The sequence below is a fragment of the Kwoniella newhampshirensis genome, chromosome 3, assembly GCF_039105145.1.
Source record: "Kwoniella newhampshirensis strain CBS 13917 chromosome 3, whole genome shotgun sequence".
NCBI classification, from domain to species: Eukaryota; Fungi; Basidiomycota; class Tremellomycetes; order Tremellales; family Cryptococcaceae; genus Kwoniella; species Kwoniella newhampshirensis.
Genome location: NC_089957.1, coordinates 1,402,298 through 1,422,070, shown reverse-complemented (window position 1 = coordinate 1,422,070; position 19,773 = coordinate 1,402,298). Strand labels below are relative to the sequence as shown.

General features: G+C 50.3%; 5 protein-coding genes across 5 annotated transcripts; 2 read left to right on the top strand and 3 right to left on the bottom strand.

The window, feature by feature from the left end:
* Positions 1 to 2,524: 2,524 nt before the first annotated feature.
* IAR55_001868 (uncharacterized protein) lies at positions 2,525 to 4,656 on the bottom strand (the record flags this gene model as incomplete). The annotated part of the gene is made up of 5 exons (XM_066944991.1): positions 2,525 to 2,686; positions 2,752 to 2,901; positions 2,968 to 3,640; positions 3,695 to 3,816; positions 3,916 to 4,656. 5 exons carry the CDS (start codon positions 4,654 to 4,656, stop codon positions 2,525 to 2,527), a joined length of 1,848 nt encoding a protein of 615 aa, XP_066804914.1.
* Positions 4,657 to 7,559: 2,903 nt separating this feature from the next.
* IAR55_001867 (uncharacterized protein) lies at positions 7,560 to 11,864 on the bottom strand (the record flags this gene model as incomplete). Its single annotated transcript, XM_066944990.1, has 5 exons — positions 7,560 to 8,190; positions 8,264 to 8,822; positions 8,883 to 9,496; positions 9,560 to 10,232; positions 10,283 to 11,864. 5 exons carry the CDS (start codon positions 11,862 to 11,864, stop codon positions 7,560 to 7,562), a joined length of 4,059 nt encoding a protein of 1,352 aa, XP_066804913.1.
* A 1,539-nt stretch (positions 11,865 to 13,403) lies between these two features.
* IAR55_001866 (uncharacterized protein) lies at positions 13,404 to 16,048 on the top strand (the record flags this gene model as incomplete). The annotated part of the gene is made up of 11 exons (XM_066944989.1): positions 13,404 to 13,554; positions 13,663 to 14,147; positions 14,220 to 14,459; positions 14,520 to 14,664; positions 14,730 to 14,815; positions 14,880 to 14,980; positions 15,037 to 15,088; positions 15,141 to 15,293; positions 15,358 to 15,586; positions 15,653 to 15,900; positions 15,974 to 16,048. The coding sequence occupies 11 exons, from the start codon at positions 13,404 to 13,406 to the stop codon at positions 16,046 to 16,048; spliced, it is 1,965 nt and encodes a 654-aa protein (XP_066804912.1).
* A 250-nt stretch (positions 16,049 to 16,298) lies between these two features.
* On the bottom strand, positions 16,299 to 17,518 carry IAR55_001865 (uncharacterized protein; the record flags this gene model as incomplete). Its single annotated transcript, XM_066944988.1, has 6 exons — positions 16,299 to 16,590; positions 16,683 to 16,733; positions 16,819 to 17,105; positions 17,159 to 17,248; positions 17,318 to 17,392; positions 17,474 to 17,518. The coding sequence occupies 6 exons, from the start codon at positions 17,516 to 17,518 to the stop codon at positions 16,299 to 16,301; spliced, it is 840 nt and encodes a 279-aa protein (XP_066804911.1).
* Positions 17,519 to 18,593: 1,075 nt separating this feature from the next.
* IAR55_001864 (uncharacterized protein) lies at positions 18,594 to 19,486 on the top strand (the record flags this gene model as incomplete). The annotated part of the gene is made up of 2 exons (XM_066944987.1): positions 18,594 to 19,205; positions 19,304 to 19,486. 2 exons carry the CDS (start codon positions 18,594 to 18,596, stop codon positions 19,484 to 19,486), a joined length of 795 nt encoding a protein of 264 aa, XP_066804910.1.
* Positions 19,487 to 19,773: the final 287 nt, after the last annotated feature.

Below are 19,773 nucleotides of genomic sequence, written 5' to 3'. Positions count from 1 at the left end.
AGAACTTCTCTGGATCGGCAGGTTTAGGCTCCTTGAACGAGGACGAGGGAGACTCAGAACTGCGACCAAGAGTGCCTCTACCCAACAGAGCTTGCGACACCATTCGATTGCTATCCGCCATATTCGAGAACTTGAGCCAGGAGGGTATTGGAATCAACGCCTGCATGATGGTGTCGAGATCGTCCAGAATGACTAGTCCCGTGGCTTCTTCCACCTGATCCATGAACAGAAGCCAACCCCTGAACTTGGGAAGGAGCAGGACGAGAACGGGGCGTGGCTGAGAACGAAAGAGAGATGGGATGCTGGACGAGAGCCAGTTTGAGATCGTCGAAGACCTCTTGGTCTAGCCAGTGTTTGACCACCTTCATTTCCGGAAAGTTCGTCATCTCCATCATCAGCTCCAGCTTCTCCATCATTCTGTGGCGTAGTTTCATCTCCCAGATGCGGCGGAAGATCCGGATGAAATTGTTCGAGGTGATTGTCAGGTGCTAAGGCAGAGCCCGCACGGGTGTTGACCATTGTCGGTAGTATAAGAGGTTTTATGTTGAATGACGAGTAGAGGATCGAGGATATGAATTTTCGTTCGAACTATCCGAACAAGAGAGCGAGAACAGGGGGAACGAGGATGTGTGATAGGTAAGAGCGATTTCTCGATACTGTCACGATGGTCAATGTGGCCTCAGTCAATGAGCCCTATCACACAACGAGACAGTATACTATGAGGAAACGACGATAACGAGGATAACGAGGATAACGAGGATAGCGAGGATGGCGAGGAACTTGACGCGGATATCTAGAAGGGCTCGTAGCAGTTCTAGATAGACTGAGGTACCACAGTGATATCGTTGAACGATGAGCAAGGTACTAGGTATGACTTTCAATCGAGAAATCGCTAGAGAAAGACTAGAACAACGAGAACTAAGACCATGTACATATATATCTCCACTGATCCATCCGCCAGGATGCGTAGAACATCGATCAACTTCCTCCTGTTTCTATCGTTCACCTGCAGCCCCCCTTTAGCTCGGTCTTCGGCGAGTATATCGAGTTGTGCTCGAAGATATCGAAGAAGTCGAAGATATCAAGAGGGTTTACGTAATAATGGCTTATTCGTGGTCGTGGCGGAATGGCCGTCATGACAGGGTTCTCTGTCGAGAACAGCCAAGTGAATGTTGGTCGATGTATCGAGGTTATTCAAGATGATAATATTCAAAGGTACTACGGTAGGACAAAAATTCTAGAATCGACGGGGAACTCCTTTCTCCTTTTGCTACGTTCATGTATATATCCTTTTCTTCGCACAAGTTTGCCAAACCTTGCATGTGTAGCGATCTTTTCGCCGGATGTAGAAAGAAACCTCGAGTGGCTGAACAATTTGTATATTGTCATGACGGCCATTCCGCCACGACCACGAATAAGCCATTATTACGTAAACCCTCTTGATATCTTCGACTTCTTCGATATCTTCGAGCACAACTCGATATACTCGCCGAAGACCGAGTTAAAGGGGGCTGCAGGTGAACGATAGAAACAGGAGGAAGTTGATCGATGTTCTACGCATCCTGGCGGATGGATCAGTGGAGATATATAGGTACATGGTCTTAGTTCTCGTTGTTCTAGTCTTTCTCTAGCGATTTCTCGATTGAAAGTCATACCTAGTACCTTGCTCATCGTTCAACGATATCACTGTGGTACCTCAGTCTATCTAGAACTGCTACGAGCCCTTCTAGATATCCGCGTCAAGTTCCTCGCCATCCTCGCTATCCTCGTTATCCTCGTTATCCTCGTTATCGTCGTTTCCTCATAGTATACTGTCTCGTTGTGTGATAGGGCTCATTGACTGAGGCCACATTGACCATCGTGACAGCGTGAATGTCCATACTCTTGGACTTGATGTGGTGAGCCATTCATTCACGCTATAAGCCATACCTCTGTCTCTGTCTCTGATGGTGTGTGAGTTGGTCAGCTGCGTCAAAGATTGTCAGTGATTCCCCAAGATGCCTTCCTGTTTAGTGGGACAGTCAGGTAAGTGTTCCAGAGTAGCAAGTGAGCAGTGACACTAATTGTAACGACCAGAGAAAACATTGATCCCACAGACTCACACACAGATGCTGAGCTGAATCAGGTTCTCAATCTGATTCATCACAATCCAAATGTCTCAGCATCACTGAAAGACAAGTTTCATCTAGACAGCATCATTGCAAATGAAGGCACAAACTTCAGTGCAGGCGAACAACAGCTGTGTGAGTTGAAAGATTGGATACATGGTATGGGGAAATATGTATGTTGACCTGTCTCAACCATCTGTGTGCAGTGGCTATCATTCAAGCAATAGTCAGGGGAAGCAAGATCCTCCTCTTGGATGAAGCAACCTCATCTGTTGATCCTGAGACAGATGCACTGATACAGAGAATCATCCAAACAGAGCTATCTGACATCACAGTGGGTACAAATGGCGCTCTTGTTGAGCTGCATGACCAAAAGGATATTGAAAGCTAAAGGATGCATTTTCCATCATTGACAACTAGCTAATCTCTTGGCCTTGCTCCGCTTCAGTCCTTTCTTCTCCCATGACCACATCTTCGTCTCCGCGGCCCCTACCATTGCGGCCCCTCTGCCTTTCATTTCCCCCGTAACCTTGCTCACTCGCTCCGAAGTCGAACAACCAGACTTTTTGATGCTCCCACTGTTTCGACCCAAAGTCTGTCAGCATTACTTCGTTCAGAAAGACACTGTGTCCTCTTTCCTCACCTGCTGCATGGCCATCCGTTGCCCTTCGAAGATGAAGGTTTTCGCTCTGCCTTTCTGGCCCAGTACAAACTCGCCTGAACAGTTGATACTGCCAATGTGCTCTGATGTGGCGGGGACGACACTTTTTTTATAGTTTCGAGATTGCTGACGCTACGATGGGAGGTAAGTCAGTATGACATGCCATCAGCCCTCGGATACTTGCTATCTTCCACTCACATCTTGCAATCTCTCTCCTTCCGATGGCGCTATTGATCTCAACACATCTAAGCGGTTCGCTCCTCCCAAGGTGGACGGCATCAGGTCGTCCAGGTGATTCCATCTCAGCTTACGCTGATTGAAATCATTGATGGATAATCTCAGATTCCCCATATGTTCCAGTTCTCCGTAATCGTAATTGAACAGCCGAAGACCATGCTGAGCTTCGTAGAAACCCTGGAAGTAGTTTGGCGATCCGGCCGGTTCGGCCCATATGAGACATCTGTTTTGCCACTCTTCGAATGGAAGTCGGGTCACTGCTTCGAACGGATTCATTTCGTCGTTCCAAGGGGTTTCAGACATCGTCTTATCGGTTCGCGTTGCCTCCTTTCTGTCACGATGCAGTCGAATCTCGTCAAAGTACTGGGTCGGAACTACGACAACCAATCTCATCGTGTGTCGACGATCAACGATAAACTCAGTCGCCACCACTAGAAGCCGATACGGCCCCTCTCGTTGGATGTACGGCAGGTTATCGGTTGGTGTGATTATATGAGTCGTGTCTGGAAGCTTGAGGAGTCGTAGGGCTACTTTCGTGAGCTTCGGATGATTGAATGGTAGTTCGAGTAACAAAGGTGTGGGCTCGGAGGAGAGACGGAAGGAGTCAGGGTTGAAAATAGCCAAAGATGCGTCTCTACGACCGTGGAGGGATCAGCGGACATGTCTCGTATTTACTCATGGCGCTCACAAGATCGAGACATTTTCACCGTAAGGCAGGTCGAGGCCTACAAGAGTTCTGGCATCTGTCCACACGTTTCCCAAATTGCTTCTCCAAGCGACACCGCGAGTAGCTCGGTGAGGGGGAAGTCGCTGAGAGGAAGTGGGGTAGAGGAGGAACAACATTTATAAGGTCTCGGTCGTCAGTTTTGTCGGCGCAATGTATGAAAGAAAGACAAAGGCGTCACTCACCCCAACGTAAGTACCATCTCGCCAGACATATACCCGCACTATGCCGTCACACCATATCATGACCTTTCCTTCTGGGGCGAGACTAATATTGTGCGGCTCTCCTCCTTGCCACTCTGGCTCCCTGATTCTTAGCACACCGATCTCATGAGGTTCAGCCTCCTCCGTCTCGTTGAAAAGATGCACAAATCGCAAGTGGACATTCGTCTTGCTTCGATCCGTCCCATATTCGTCTTCTTGAACCACGATGACGTCTTGTTGAACGTCTATGTCGAACAAGTCTGAGAAAGGTGTGAATCGCACTGTGACTCTTCTCGGTTTGCCGTCCTCCCAGATGGTACAGAGAATATGTCGGCCTGATTTGTCTGTCCTTTCGGCATCCTCTCCAGGTTGAGTGATGACATATTTCCCGGAGATCGTATGTAGGATCTGATCTCTGGGAAGATTGAAGCTCGATACTCGTGGTTCAAGTCTGTCCAGATTGGTCTCTCGCGTGACCAGACGCCGCAACTCCTCATCAGGAGGGCACTGACGCGATCCACCGTTCTGGTTCAAGCCTATGTCCGTCGCACCGTACTCTTCATGTGAGGTTTGGTAAAGATAATGTCGGAGTCTGAGTTGAAGGCGAAGTGAGTCGGTGATGATCTCATTCAGAGTTCGACAAACGGCGGCACAGGCCAGCAGATCTGTGGGATGAAGCTGGGAAAGTATATCGATGATGAGACTGGGGTCGAGGCGTAGCATGATGACAGTATGAGAGTCCACTTTGTGGGTGGCGACGATATTGTGAACAGGTCTGACTGTTGCTCAGTATCACGAAAATACTGTCATTCGAAGTGATAGAGACTGAGACTCACATGGAGTAGACTGAGATGTTCGAGGAAGGTGATCAGACCGAGGGCCGGTAATGGACGATGTGGAACTGGGACTCGACCGTGGGGGTGCTGTATGATGGAGGTAGGACTGTAGTGTCAATCCTGGTAGGTTGTAGTGAGCACCACGGGCGATGTCAGATCGATCAGATCGATGGGCGGTGTGCGCGTGGAACCCAGCTAGTTGACAATGCTGCTTTCTGGTCGAAGGGGAGTCGATGACGAAATTTGCAGGTTGTCAAGGTGTAGGAGTAATACGATATGGTCGAGAACCGCATTACAGCAGTTACATGAAGCAGGAGAGAAGGACTATCTACTGTCGAAAAGTCCTGTCCAGTACGGTTGGCTGTGGATTGGCTGGACATTGACAAGGAGGAGGGTCATCCCCCCCAAAAGAGGAAGAGGGCATTCAGCCGAGCTAAGGTGTTTTTGGCCGATTTGGATTTTCGCTACTGACGGCAGAGTACGTACTATCTATGCTTATTTCTCGTTCCCGACTCCAGATTCCAGCAAACCTGCTCGATCCACCATTGCGCATGCACATCGTCGGATCACGCCTTGGCATGTGTCACTTGTCATACTCGCTCTATCACCGTTCAACCCAGAGTGGTGAGCTTCAAAAAACCCTCCCTGTTCCTGTCTGTTGATCGGGACCGCTCAGATGCGTCGAGGAGGAGTACTTGTTTTCCGGTAGCGTGAGTCAAGCAAGATCATGTAATATCCCTTCCAATACACGTTGACAGAGGAGGTACGATTTAACAGCACGCATACATACCTTCAGATGGGTCCGGCTGACATGTTCTGCTGACAAGAACGATGAACGAAAGATCGTACTCGTACTGTATGTCGTGCGCGCTGAATGGGGACTCGAGCAGCCAGGCACGCACCTGTGACACCGGAATAACGAGAAGCTCGTCGAGCGGCGTGAGCATTTCGAAATGATATGATCCTTGTTTCTGCCTGGCCAGGCGAAGGACGAGACAGAAAGCATCTACCGGATGCTGACCCGTCCGCTGGCTTGCCCCGTTCTTCTCAAGAGAAAATCGCTTTCAAACCTGTATCCTCCGACAACGTCATAGTCTGCGCCTGCACACTTGAGGTTGGTGAAGTGTGTGACCTTGACAAGCTCTAACTCTGATGAATCTGACGCTAATGGCATGGTTTTGACTTGATGTCATTCGCCTTGCATGTTCACTTGCGTAAGAACCACCCTGAGCTCTCTAACCACGGTGTGCCGAGAATCTGTTGCCGAGTGAAAGTCGATCAATTTGTTACGTTCGGCACAACAACAGCAACGCTCTGCCACCATTCCGACCTGAACTTCTCTGGCGAAATGGCAATTCGACTCATGTAGGACCAGTGATCGGGTGGAACATGCATCACTCGTGTAGCCAAATCAAGCGCTCGCCAAGCCGTACATTATGGATCACAAACATCGGCCTCGTTAGACGGCTACGTTCACACCTCTTTGTCATCCAGACCCAAAATCTACAACCCAGGTCTCAGTCGAGTCCCATACCTACGACGTGTGCAGGCTTAGCTACCTTTTCCTGAATGATCTTAGATCGAGACTCACCTGATGTAAGATCAGACGTTCACCGTCAAAGCGGACAACCCCCCACGCGGGACTGTCCAATGTCGAATATGCCTGAAATCGTTTGAACCCCTACACCGTTTGCACTCCGCAGCGTGATAGACTGATGGTAGTCAGAGGGTTCGGTCCATGCGTAAAGTCATGCTTACCATTCACTTCAGTAGACTTCTGCTACGTGAACCGCTTGCCGAGACTTACCGAGGTGTCTTTACTGATCGTAGCATCTTGCCAAACTCTCTACAGACCATGCAACAGTCCGAGCTCTGGCCGGGAGCGGCTGTCCTCCTGGAATAGAGGTCTTTGGTTGAAGTCACGCAATGACAATTTCAGTTTCCCTAGTTCCGCCAACAAGTCATATGAGGACCCACCAAGCCCAGACCTTGGATCACAAATAATATGGTGACGATAATCTGTGTGCTATGTATTTATACGCACATAATTGAAGATGCGTTTCCGGTGGACGAGGTTTGACGTGTACATGTACATCATCGGCGCCACCAACATCGCTACTCATATCCTGACCTGAACCTGTAATGTGATCCTGGATAGGGATGGATAACATCCCATTTCATTCAGCGTACTTGGCATTCCTATCAATAGCTTGACATCTTCCACGAACTACGTATGCAAGGATTGATCGTTGGAAGGGCAGCGTCAGTTTGAGGTTCAGATTAATGGAGTGAGAGGAAAAGACGAAGCTTGCTGCTAGGAAGAAGAGGAAGGAAAGTCAAAAGTGCAGAGAGATGTGGCGAAAATCAACAGTCAACGGTGTCAAATATGCTGATTTGTCAGAGATACAGATCGTGTACACGAGATTACCCAAAGTTTTGGCTAGAAGTTCCTAAGACAAGGCATGCGTACCGATTCGATATGTGTACGGGCTGAAAGACATCCTGATATGCGTTCATTGCTTTCAACTCTTGAGATCCAAGAGCTGAAGAGACTGCAAATTTGTCTTCGAGCCTGATGCCTTTAGAAGGACAGTCCTCGCAGAACAGACTGTCTTGACGTGCGGAAATCTGAATGATACATGCTATTGTGGAGATAATGATAGTGCTAGTGGAGTGGAATCGCTAACCGTGATGTACCGTAAAAGAAGAGGGAAAATACGATGAATGGAATGAGGACTACTCGTACTGCTCGTTTGAGTTGACCCATCTACGAAAGACTCCTCCGCTCCGCTATGCTGATCCACTTCCTGCACTTGTTCCTGACACTCCCGTCCCTGGTCCCCCTGAAGCTCCGGTCTCGCCGCTGTTCAAAGTCCCTATATGATCGTGTTGTTCCGCGTCCATGCCCAATTTACTTCTACTTCTCATCCTCCCTTTCTTTGGACTGAAAGGACTGCCGTCCATACCTATCACGTCCGGTCTCATCTTCTTGAAACTAGGTCTCTTGCTCAAGCTCGCTCCAATGTCATCCTCGACCCCCATCTCTGATTGAAGTTCGGTCAAACTGGCTCGTCTCTTGATATGACCTTCGTCGTCAGTGCCTCCCGCACTGGACGATGCTGTGGTCGTCCCTGTCGATACGCTGCTAGTGGCCAATACGGAGTTTCCCCTCGAGAAAGGTGTCGAGTCAGGCGTTGTTCCAGTCATGCCCTCTTCTTCCAGCATATCGAAGTAGTGGTGGATGATGGCTCGATGGACAAACAAGTACTGCCGAAGCGTTTGTACAAGAGACATGCGTTGAACGCGCATGCCCTCCAAGACGCTGAGCACAGGATTCTCCATCTGAGAAACCGGCGATGGCGATCGGTGCCGCGCATCCGATCTTGTTATAGGCATTGGTGCACCAGGGCCAGCAAACATCCTGGGAACCGAAGTATCAGTGACAGTCCTCCGCAGAAACAGAGAGACAGTATGACCATGACAGAGCTACTCACGCTTCGGCAGAAAGGTTCCCGGAAGAATTGGTGAAAGATGCCAAACTCGGCCGCCTAGTTCCACCACCTTCGCTGGAAGCGGAAACTGCTGTAGTGCTACGATGTGCTGTAAATCTCGGGTCGATAGGGTGTCCGTCGATCCCTTCTTCTCGACCAGGAAGGGCGTCCAACTCCATCTTCTCCTCCTCTTGCTGAGATATGCCGGCTGGGGATGGTCGATTCGCCAACTTTGAGGCTGCACCGCCAAACGAACCTGGTGATACTGTGATCGGGGCTGAAAGGTTTTCACTGCTGCTCGAATTGGAATCAAAGAAGGGCGATGTGAGGAAGGAGACCGCCTTGGTAGACTCTCCACTGTGAGCACGTTTGGACGGGCTGATCCCTATGGGTGCAGAGGGACCCGGAGGAGATGAGCTGCTGAATGAGTGGGACATCGTCGTCGGCTTTTCTTCCGTTGACGAAACTTCCGAGGATCGTCGACTGCGCAGTTCGCGACGCAGCCCATCGAGGATAGCATCCACCACGATGAAGCTTCCTGTCCGACCAACGCCAGCAGAACCTGTCACGATCATCAGCACGTGCAACCTCAAGTCCGCGACAAGCCTAAACTGGCACTCACAATGCACGAGAACAGGCGGTTGATCAGCCCTGTCACGAGAAGCATTTGGTGCCACATCGTCTGCAGCGGAGTCCACCTCTTTGATCAAGTTCAAGAGCACGTCGGGAGTTTCCGGTACATCGAAATCGGGCCATCCCACACATTGAATCTGCACTATCTTGCGCGGCTGTTCATTCGGCTTGTCTGTCCTCGAAAGCTCAAAGATACGCTTGATATTCATGTCCTTCGGCTTCGCAAGCGAGGACGAACGGGGTGTTGCAGCCGCGGCACCGAAATCAAATCCAGTGGTCGGTGGCTGCACATGGTCTTCACCGCCAGATTGTTGGACCATATGGAGACGTATCGGTCCATACGACTGATCGTTCCAATAATTCCCACACTTCATGAGGCCGCCTTCGTACTGTTTCGTGATCATAACGATGACCCGGACGTCCTGTTCCCAGACGAGAGTCCAGAAATCCCGGTAAGTCGCGTCGAGCGGACCTTGCGTAGCAATGTATCGTCGGGATGTGCCACGAGGCTGGACAAAGGAGGCATTGATGTAATCAGAATCGTTATCAGGAGGCGATTCGAGCCTGACCCTTGAGAAATCGTAAGGCCAGATATTTTTGTATCTATATATGGAAGAGTAGAGGGTCATGAGCCGATGACAAATACGATAATGGATTTCTGCTTACCTGTTCTTGGTACCTCGCTCTACACCCGCAGTAATCGAGAAGGGGAAATAGTCCTCCTGATCACGATCACGATCACGAGCGGTTTCTCCTGTCCATTCTCCCAGACGGCGTACTTCCTCAACGTCGCTCTCCTTCTGTCCCGCCCATTTTGCGTTCCCTTCACTGAGTCCTAATTTCGCTCCAGAACCTTTTGTATGCCATTCCATGACTCCTTGTAATCGCTTCTGTTCGCTTAATTCCAATTCGTAGAATTGTTTCGCTAGAGTATCCATACTGTCCCTCTCGGGCATAGTCACCAGTTCTCGGAGGAATTCTGGCAACATTCCTGCGCGACTCGTGATCGTGTTAGGCAAATTGAGAGGGATACGCTCAGTGATCCCTCCATGAGATAGCTCCAAGTTTTGACGAATGTTATCGAAAAAAGGATTTGCTGGCTGCAACTTTCGCTTCGCTTCGTTGGGAAATCCTCCGACATTCAAGTGGGGGGCCGGACTAATGGCCAAATTATGGAAAGCATTGCCAGGACGTTCGGTCGCCGCGCTATTGGCCGTGGACGTCGAAATGCCGAAGAGATTCGATCGAAAGTCAAAACCTGGTGTAGCCGGAGGCATTGACAGACCGGTCGGACGTGGTGCTCGACGGTTGGGACCACCACCGGTAGATTCTAACATTTCTGTCAGCACATTCCATTTACTTGTAAATCCCGACAAGGAGATAACCAACCTTGCTGGAAAGCCCGAGTGCCTAGCCGACCAGCCAACAGACCTTTGGTAGGGGACGGTGCGACTTCATCCTGCGAAGAACCACTAGCTTTCTCCTCGTCCTCGTCATCGGTAACAAAAGGGGCGTCCCCACTGTTCTTCAAAGCAGTGGTTCCTCCCTTGACGAACCACAGGTGTCCTGCAAAGCCCTCGCGATCGAATTTGCCAGCCAGTCCATCCAGAACACTACCGGTTGGAACAGTAACACTATCGGCGTCGAGTAGAACGATGTCTCTCATCTCCTTCCAATGTCCGACCACTTGCATCGAGCTTGGAGAAAGCATCTGAGTTAACTTTTGGATATTAAACGCAGGTCGGCGAAGAAGCGTTGAAGGGATAGGCAGAGAATGCGAAGCTGGAATGTGAGATGACCGAAATGATGAGGGTGGTCGTACGTCGAGAATCAGGGTAGATGGGGAGGCGAGAAGACCCTTCAAGGTCTTGGTAGGGATGGGATTGATTTTGTTGGGACCTGGGGATGGGGTCGAGCTCGACGCGAGAGGGCTTGGGCTCTTCGCAATGTGACCTGGAGGGGTGGCGAGTGACTGTCCTGCAGATGCTTTTGGAAGGGAACCTCTCCGTCGGGCAAGAAGGGCAGGTAAGGGAGGAAGGCCAGACTCGCTGCTCGGGTTGGTCGTTGTGACAATCGGACTGTCTTCCTTTCCTCCTTGATCCTTACTCTTGCCTTTTGCCATCGGTAATGAGCCTGATGCCGCCATAGCTTTGTAACGTTTCAGTGTCTCGGCGCTGAGACCTCGAACGGCTGGCGGTGGCAAGAAGCCTGTAGGTGGTGGTGGTGGCGATGAAGGTGCTTCTGAGCTATCTCGGCTGGGACTCGATCCTGGTGCTACCGATGAATCCTGTGAACCTCTTCTTCCTGATCCAGTCTCTCCCCACAGATTCGCTCCACTCCAACTTCCACCGATGTTCAATCGTTCGAATGGATAGCCAAGGTGAGGACTGCTTCTTCCCATCGGTCCACCTTCAAGTGACGGTGTAGGTGCGCCAGAGGATGCTGCCAAAGAATGCCACGGGGACTGCATGCCCGATCCAGATGGTGTTGCGAATGGTTGTTGAAGGGAGATCGAGAAACCTGGTGTTCTACTGGACGATGCGGAAGGAAGAGCAGAGGTCGGAGGATCGGGTGATCGAAATGGCGAGCTCGGTGCGGGTGATTGCGTAGGCGATGGGGAGAAGGGAATGATTGGAGTGGGTTCTCGAGCCTCGTTGACGGAGGGAAAATTCGGTATCGTCGTTGGTGGATGTTGTCGTCGCCGAGCTGGAGTAGTGTGGGCTGGGGGGAAAGAGAATGTGAATGCTGAAGGTGGCGTGTTGGAAGGTTCGGGTCTTCTCGATTGGCCTTGCTCATATGAATGGCCACCTGCTCTTCCAGCACCATTGGGACTGTTCGACCCTGCTGTGACACCTCCATCGGGTCCCCAATCGAACTGTTCTTCGACTTCCATCTCTGCTCCCTTGGATCTGAATGAGTCCTTCGGACGATCTTGTTGATCGTCTGACTGAATCGATTGGACTTGACGCATGGATTACAGCGGTAGGGGAGCGGTTGCAGAGTGACTTAACAGCTAGATAAACGGTCTTGCATTGTCCAAAGTCGAGCTGGGCGGTGGTACAACGAAGCGGTGAAAGTATTAATTGAGCGAGGCAGCTTTGACTTGAAGTTTATCAGGGGCGGAGAGTAGTCGTGCGTCAGCGTAATGGTGCTTGCTGATGACGCAAGGCGGTAATAGGACAGGTTTCCGTGAGCGTTCAAGAGGTGTGTGTTGTGGCAACCGTGAGATATCAGGATTATGTCAATGATGTCCTGTCAGATTGAGCTGGGGTGATGCGAATGAATCGGTGTCGATGATGGCGATGAGCTATATGAAAAGGAATGAAGAGGGGGGAAAAGCTGTTTGTAGGACCGCGTCCGATTGGTGAGTGAGTTACGATTCTGCAACGAGTTGACAAGACCCGACGAATAGCTAGAATAGCAATAGCAATAGCAATGATATAATGGCAACAATCTGATAATTACAAATCAACCCTATTACTCAGGTCGGGTCTAGACGGAGAATAGCGATGACCGATGACGTGTTTTGATTCACAAACCAGAAACACAACGATCGTCCCAGTCACTCTTGTGGCATAAGAGCGAGGGGCATGGGAATGGGTCTCGCTCTGTTTGGAATCTCGGGCGGCAGGGCGTGTTCGGTGTTGTAGCAGTTGGGTGTCAGGAGGGCAAGGAGGGAGGGAGGGAGACTGCACGATTCGATTTCTGGTTGGTCTGGCTGGTTTCCTAAACTTTTCCTTTTCGTGGTCTGTGGCACGTTAGGGGTGTCCTTTTTCTTCCGCTTGCCTCACTGGCAATGACGTAATCTATCAGCCTCAGTCCTACCTTTGCATCTTCTCTCTCGTACAAATCATCAGCCACAGTGATCGTCGTCGAGATGCGTTTACCATGAAATCATTTACCTAAATCGATTGCAACCAGCGGTTGACAATAGACTTTTGTGGCTATGCATATGCTCCCTCTCGTGCCCACTCATACTCCCGAAAAGGACCCATCACCCTCCGATGTATCTTGACGATTGACTCCGTGTTCACCGGAGGCAAACAGAGCTTTGATGACGTGTGAGGCTGCTGAAAAAGGGGAACACAAAAAGGGCAGGTCTCGGCACGTTCTGCTATACTGGTGGACACCAGGACGACGACGATCATTTGTATTTGTAGTCCGGCAAATCATTTGTATTTGTATAATCTCTCTGTCAGTGAAGCATCTATCCGAGACAATGTAGAAACGGTCAGAGAAGACGAATGGTTTTCGGAAATGGTAGCAGGGCATGCATACGAAACAAGACTCCATCAAAGGCAGATTTGCTTCCGACAGGCGAGGTAATCGAGCTGAGTCGGGTCGGCTAAACAATTATCAGGCACACTTTGGTGTCCTTCATGCGATTATCATCATCACCATCATCATCCTTGTCCTCGTCCTCTGCCAATGGGTCACAACACATCGTCACTACCTTTTAGTGGGCCGTCCCTTCTTGACTGACAGATTAGCCTGCTAGACTCGCATGATCATGGCCGGTCAGCCTTCTGACGTTCGTCGTTTCGATGTCAACTTCAAGAAGGAGCCGGGCACGTTGTCCGTCACGCCCACACATATCGCTTGGGTACCGACCGAGCGCGATGCGATGGACCGTCAGAATCAAGCAATGAACCGAGCGATCAGTGCGTAGCTCGTACTTTGTCTTTTGTTGTATCCCGTGCCATCTAGGAGCCGTACGAGCTATCAATCGCACTGACGGGTAGGAGGTGCTGACAGACTCGTTGTCCTAGATATGCTCGCAAGTAAAGCCGGATCGGCAAAAGTCAGTCTCGTCATCAAGTTCAAAGATGATATCCCCGCTGGCGGTCTTCACTTCCAATTCACCAATCCCACGACCAAGGAAGAAGATCGAAAGACCGTCCAAGACATTCTCATACCCTTTGTGTCCGTCAATAAGCTACCGCAAGGTGCCGCTCCTGCGACTTCGACCGCTGTGTCCACGCCCGCTGAACAGCCTACGCCGAGTACTTCAGCAGCTGCAGCCGTCATGTCGGCAAATGCCAAGGGGAAGCGGAAGGCGGAGGACGCATCTCCCGGTACGCCTGGGACAGGAGTGGGGTCACCAAGTGTTCCTCCTGCTGTAAGAGCTTCGAGGAAGAGGACCAACTTGTTACGACAGAAGGTCTTGGAGAAGAATCCGACTTTGAGAATGTTGCATAGGGAACTTGTACTGGCGAAGCAGATCACGGAAGAGGAGTTCTGGGACGGGAGAGAGGTAGGTTGATTTGGGGTCGCTTTCATAACCCTTCTGTACGCGTCGCATTCGGCTGACATCGGCTTTGTGCAGGCTCTGATCCAAGCGGAGGAGATGGCGTATGCGCAGAAGCCGGGACGACCATCAAGACTATTAGACGATAGATTTGACCTAGATGCTGGCAGGAAAGGGAAGACGACTGGGGGAACAGGAGTGGGCATCAAAACAGCCGAAAATGGACCTATAGTGCTCAAACTCTCAAAAGAGCTCACGAGGGAGATCTTCGAGGAATTTCCGGTGGTTCAGGATGCTTATGCGAAAAATGTCCCTGGGGCGAGTCTTGAACACCGAGAATATAGCACCAGTATGCTGACCATTGAGTGGCGTTCAAAGATAAGCGAGACGGAATTCTGGTCAAGATATTTCACTTCTCAACTGTGGGAAAGACATAGAGCATCCGTTCGGAAGTCAGCAAACGACGAGATATCGCGGAAAAAGGATGATATCTTCGACCAATATCTCGAAGAGCCAGACTGGAGTGAGTGGAGCGTTTCATGTACGATATTAATTTCCATTTCGAAGCTGGCTAACGATTTGACGCAGACCTTCAACCTCGAGGAAATCTCCCTGATCGAGACGGTGTTGAGCGATTCTTAGATCTCGCAGCAACCGAGGAGGATCACGGCGAGGTAAGCTGGTACAGAGTAAAACGAAAAGATCTTATGCTGATGTCCACGTTCCTCTAACACATAGTCCATAACAGTCAGGGATGTAACGATGCAGGCTGGACGAGAACGTAGTGCTCTGCCGCTTATACGGCGTTTCAACGACCATTCGAAGAAGCTGCTCCGAGCGTGAGTCATTCTGCTCCTGGTTGTAGTCATGACGACTGAGTTTTACGGACGTGCAGTGCGGACGCTGGACGAGATGAATCTGCTCTTACGGATTCGCTTTATGGTTCCGTAAGTTTCTGCCCGCTAGTAGATATTGATCAGGCTGACGTTGCTGACATAGGGCATTGACATCTATAATGAAATAGATTACGAAGATCTGCGTGGGCCTGCTCTGTCGGCTACGATCACCCTCAATGTGCAGGATGCAGGTGCTCTGGCAGATTCTGAAGACAAGGATGGTCCCACTGGTATCCTTCCGGGGAAGACTGATGAGGTCAGTCGGACGCATAATCCACTCAGTTGGCAAGTTCAATCAAGACTGATCCCTCTCTACTTAGGAATTGCGCGAGATCGCAGCAGGCTCTGCTCAGAATGTCCATTCGTGGCATCCAGACTTCTCAGCAGTCTGTCTCCCGAATCCAGGTGCTGGTCGTCCGAACGCAGATGGGAAAGTCGAGGTGACTCCAGCGTACAAGGCGTTTGTAGAGCAGAGAGATGCTCAGGCGGCTGCGTTCTACGTGGTCAAGGAATTGCACCGGCGGTCAAATGCTGAGAACTTGGTTCTGCGTAAGTCGGCTGTCCGAGATGCATTTTCCTTTGCGAAAAGCTGATGATGATTTGTGACGAGTTCAGCTCCTTTCCCTGAAAATGTGTATGAGCAGATGCGGTCATGTCATAACGCTGCTACCGAGTTCCTGCGTCAATATTGGTCGGCGATCCTCCCAACTCAACCGGGTGCTCTAGGCTCGACAGGAGGAGCGAGTGCAAAGGAGGCTAAAGCTGTGAAGATGGCTGGGTATCTGAAGAACACGCAGCCCAAGGTGGAAGCTATCGTCCAGACCGCTCAGATATTGGGTTTCGATCCGGAACGAGTCAGAAAGGTGAGTTGAATCTGGGAATGACCCATCAGAGGGGATCCTTTTTTTCTTACAGAGCTGATTTGACCTGACTCAGGCGATGGCTCCTACAGTAGGTGCGGTCAGTGTAGCTCTGGAACGAGAGGCAAGACGTGTTGCCAAGGCTGCTTGATTAATTGAACGAGAAGGGAAAATGGTCATCTGTTGTATACAGCAAGAATCCAATGCACATTCGTATCGCTCACAGCCCACAAAATGACATCGTACGTGTATAAGTGATTATAGAGATGGGTGAAGATGCATTGTACAATGGGATATATAAGAATGACGATCTCCAGCAAGTATCCCCTGCTCACATGCTCTACATGCGTCTGATTTCGATCCAGTCAATGTCCATATGATGGTTATAATGATTCCCGACCCTACAGGACGGCCACGACCACACCTCCGATAGCCACGACGAAACTCAACAAAGTGTTCCCTCTCATCTGGAGCTGCCCTTCGGCAGACGAAGCAGCAGCAGTAGTTGATGCGGGTGCGGATGCTCGAGACGTCGAGGCGGTAGTCGTACTTGTGATGAGTCGAGGAGCAGCTGAAGAAGCCCCACTACCACCAGCAGCTTGACTGGTGGCAGGAGTAGCGACGACGACTGTCGAGGGCGGTGTTGCCGTTGATGAAGATTGTGTAACAGTCCTGGTAGCGACAGGGACGGAACTGTTACAGTATAGGATCGATAATTTAGCGCGATTATTAGCGTGTTGCATATTGAGAGATGTGATCGGGATCCCTTAGGGAAACAAACTTACGTTGGAGTAGTAGCGGCGACTGCGGTGGTTGCTGCTTGAGAAGAGCTGGACCTATAAGAACGAGACCTCAGTGTTTGCCCCGATACATTCCAACCGAACACATATACATGTACATATAGGGGAAAATCAAACGAACTCAGGGTTGGTTGACGACGAGGAAGAAGTAGCAGCAGCAGATGATCTCGTACTGCTTGCTGAAGATGAGGTAGCTGGAGCGGAAGATGAACTGGCGACAGCAGCAGAAGAGCTGGGCGCTGCTGAGCTTGAAGCAGCAGCAGAGCTTGATGACGCCGATGAGATGGACGCAGCGGCCGAGGATGGGGATGACGAAGATGAGGAGGATGGGGAAGACATGGAAACGCTGGCTCCGTTGGCGGCACAGACTCCTTCACCGTACGAGATGGCGGCAGCGACGTTGGAGGTCTGTATGATTTCTGTCAGTCAAGCTGAACGTATTGAACGACATGATCACTCACGGTGCAGGCCGATGAGAGACACGATCTAAGATAACCAACCACCAGCTCGTCGGTGCAGTAACATCTTATGTCACCCGAAGCGCAAGTTGACTGATGAAAATGATGGTATCAGTTCAGTCCCAAGCAGACTTCGATGCAAAGATAGACATTGTCACTCACTCCGACAGTGCCGACATCGTCGAAACAGCTGACAGCGCATGAGGGTTCGCTCTGCCGACGAGAGATGGTGGCGGCCTGTATGACGAAGAAAAGTGAATGAATGTCAGTCCTCACTGTGGTCTTCAGCCTTCACGGGTGGAAGCTGAAGGGACATACCAGAGCGAGAGTTGGGAGGAGTGTGAGAAGAGCGATGACACGCATTTTTGACCTGTTTGGTGACTTGTGACAAGGAATATGTGTGATAGTTGATTGAAAGAGATGATAAACTTTGACATTTGTCCAAGTAAGTTATGAGTAGTAGTATTAGTGGTGGTGGTGGTAGTGACGATGACCCCCGTTGATTTTCCATTCCGAATTTAATCAAACCGAGACTGGACTAGCCCCCTCTCTCGGTAAAACCCTTGATTGTTTTTTTTTGTTTCCACGGTTGGGGCTCCCCCCTCCCTTTTCTGTCCCTTTGGATGACATACAGGGTTCGTTCAAGATGGAAAAAATCCTGAAAGCGCGAACCACGTGCGATTGCATCAAGCAGAGGTGGGTGGCATCCAGACGCCAAGAGATCCGCAGGTCCTGTGCATATAGATTCGACATAATAGAACGAATAAATGAATTTGGATGCTCCAACTCCTACTCCTTTTCTGTGTGTGTTTGATTGATTGTTGATTGATACAGCAGTGTCGCGTCCATTGGAGACGTGACTTTTGTGTTTTTGGTTCCTCGTTTCAGGACCCCGCTCCATCTCCTATCACCGTGGTGACTCTTGACAGTCCAGCTTGGTCCGATGACAGCAAATGCCACGTCACATGACGAGATCTGCCGGGAAATCCCTTGTGTCCTGCGTAACCTGGCAAGTCGATTCAACAGAGGATTTTCATCTCAGTTTGTGATCTTGGTCTCCTCGTCGACCTGAGGTCAGGTTGTGACGACTCAAGATATGAGAGCGATGCATGTCCGACTCGCCAGACAACGACGTCGGCGTACCACTCAAACGGTCGCATTGGACTTACTTCGCGGACGGTCACGTGGTGTTCCTGACGTTCTCTGCTGACTCGTTCCCACGGTTCTTGTCAGCGGAAATTGACTTGACTACTGATCTTCCCCTCGTCTTCTGAGCGGCGCGAAGTGTGTCCGTCTGAAATGCTTGACCGGCGGCAGAGCTAGATTGAAGAGAGCTTTCGCTCAGAAAAGCGTCAAAAGTCAACCGATCTATCTGATTGTACCCTGTCGTTCGTCTTGATTGCTACTCGTTCGTGCACCTTTACGATCATTCACGATAATGGCCAATATCGTCTCTCCGTCCAGTCGATATCACGGGGACAGCATTGTCGCGGGCGTCAACGACCACCATTTCGTCTTGCGAATCACCGACGGTACATCCGTTTCTCGACTGAACCACGACGGGTTCACGGCAAGTCACGACGACTTTGAAGATCCTATCCCCGGACGAATATGGAGGAGCGATCATCACTATAAACACGACAACACCGAATGGCTAGATGAGTACGATTACGAGAAGATAGTCAAGCATGTGAATGGTGGATGGGTTGGATACAGAGCAAGATCTGGCGGTCAATCGAGATGGATTTCCACTTCGGCAAGTTTTGAATGGACGATATGGGAGATCGCAAGACGACTCGAAAAGCTAGGAAGGTCCAAAGTCTACATGACAATCATTACTCGATGGGATCGGTACAGCGATCGATATCGGGGTCTCAAGGACGTTCAATTTCCTGCTGCTTCTCTTCTGGAAGATTATCTCGAGGATGTCTACTATGGTGATGTTGAAGCAGTAGAGGCGCTTCGATTTGCAAGAGCGTCGTCGGAGATGCTTTACTACGGGCGGATCTTTGCCAAGAATATTGTGGAGACAACCAAGTGGACAGCAGATGTGAGTCCAAGTCCGCTCTTCGTGTAGTACAATTTCTTTCTCCTCATCTCGACATATATCGTGCCGTCGGGAGTATCGTCGCAGCCAGAACAAGAAAGCTAATCGCGTATCATGCACCCCCTTGCGACTTACCCGACTACTGCTACATCCCTCGAAAACACTGGTATCATGGGCAAACGTGGCTCGACCGACTCGTCTGGGATCCGAGCGTCGATACTTCGCGCGTCGCCAAGCATCAGATGGCGGCCAGAAGAGATCAGCTCGAGCGATCGCGACGATAAGGACTGAAGATGTCTGTCCTAGCTTTCGCCAGAACACATGTTATTCAGATACGCTTCGCACGCCAAGATTGATAGGATGGGAGACGTCATCACGATATCGGCTCCAAAAGCAATGATCAGTAGTTTTCATATGCATCGACGATTCTCCCCGAGTGCCCGCCAGTTGGGATATAGTGTGTTGATCTCATTTGTAACGCATTTTCTTGTCTGTGTATGGAACATTACGATGCTTCAGCCTTGTTTGCTGTTCATAAGCTGAGATTCAGGTCTCCTCTTTAAGCACAATT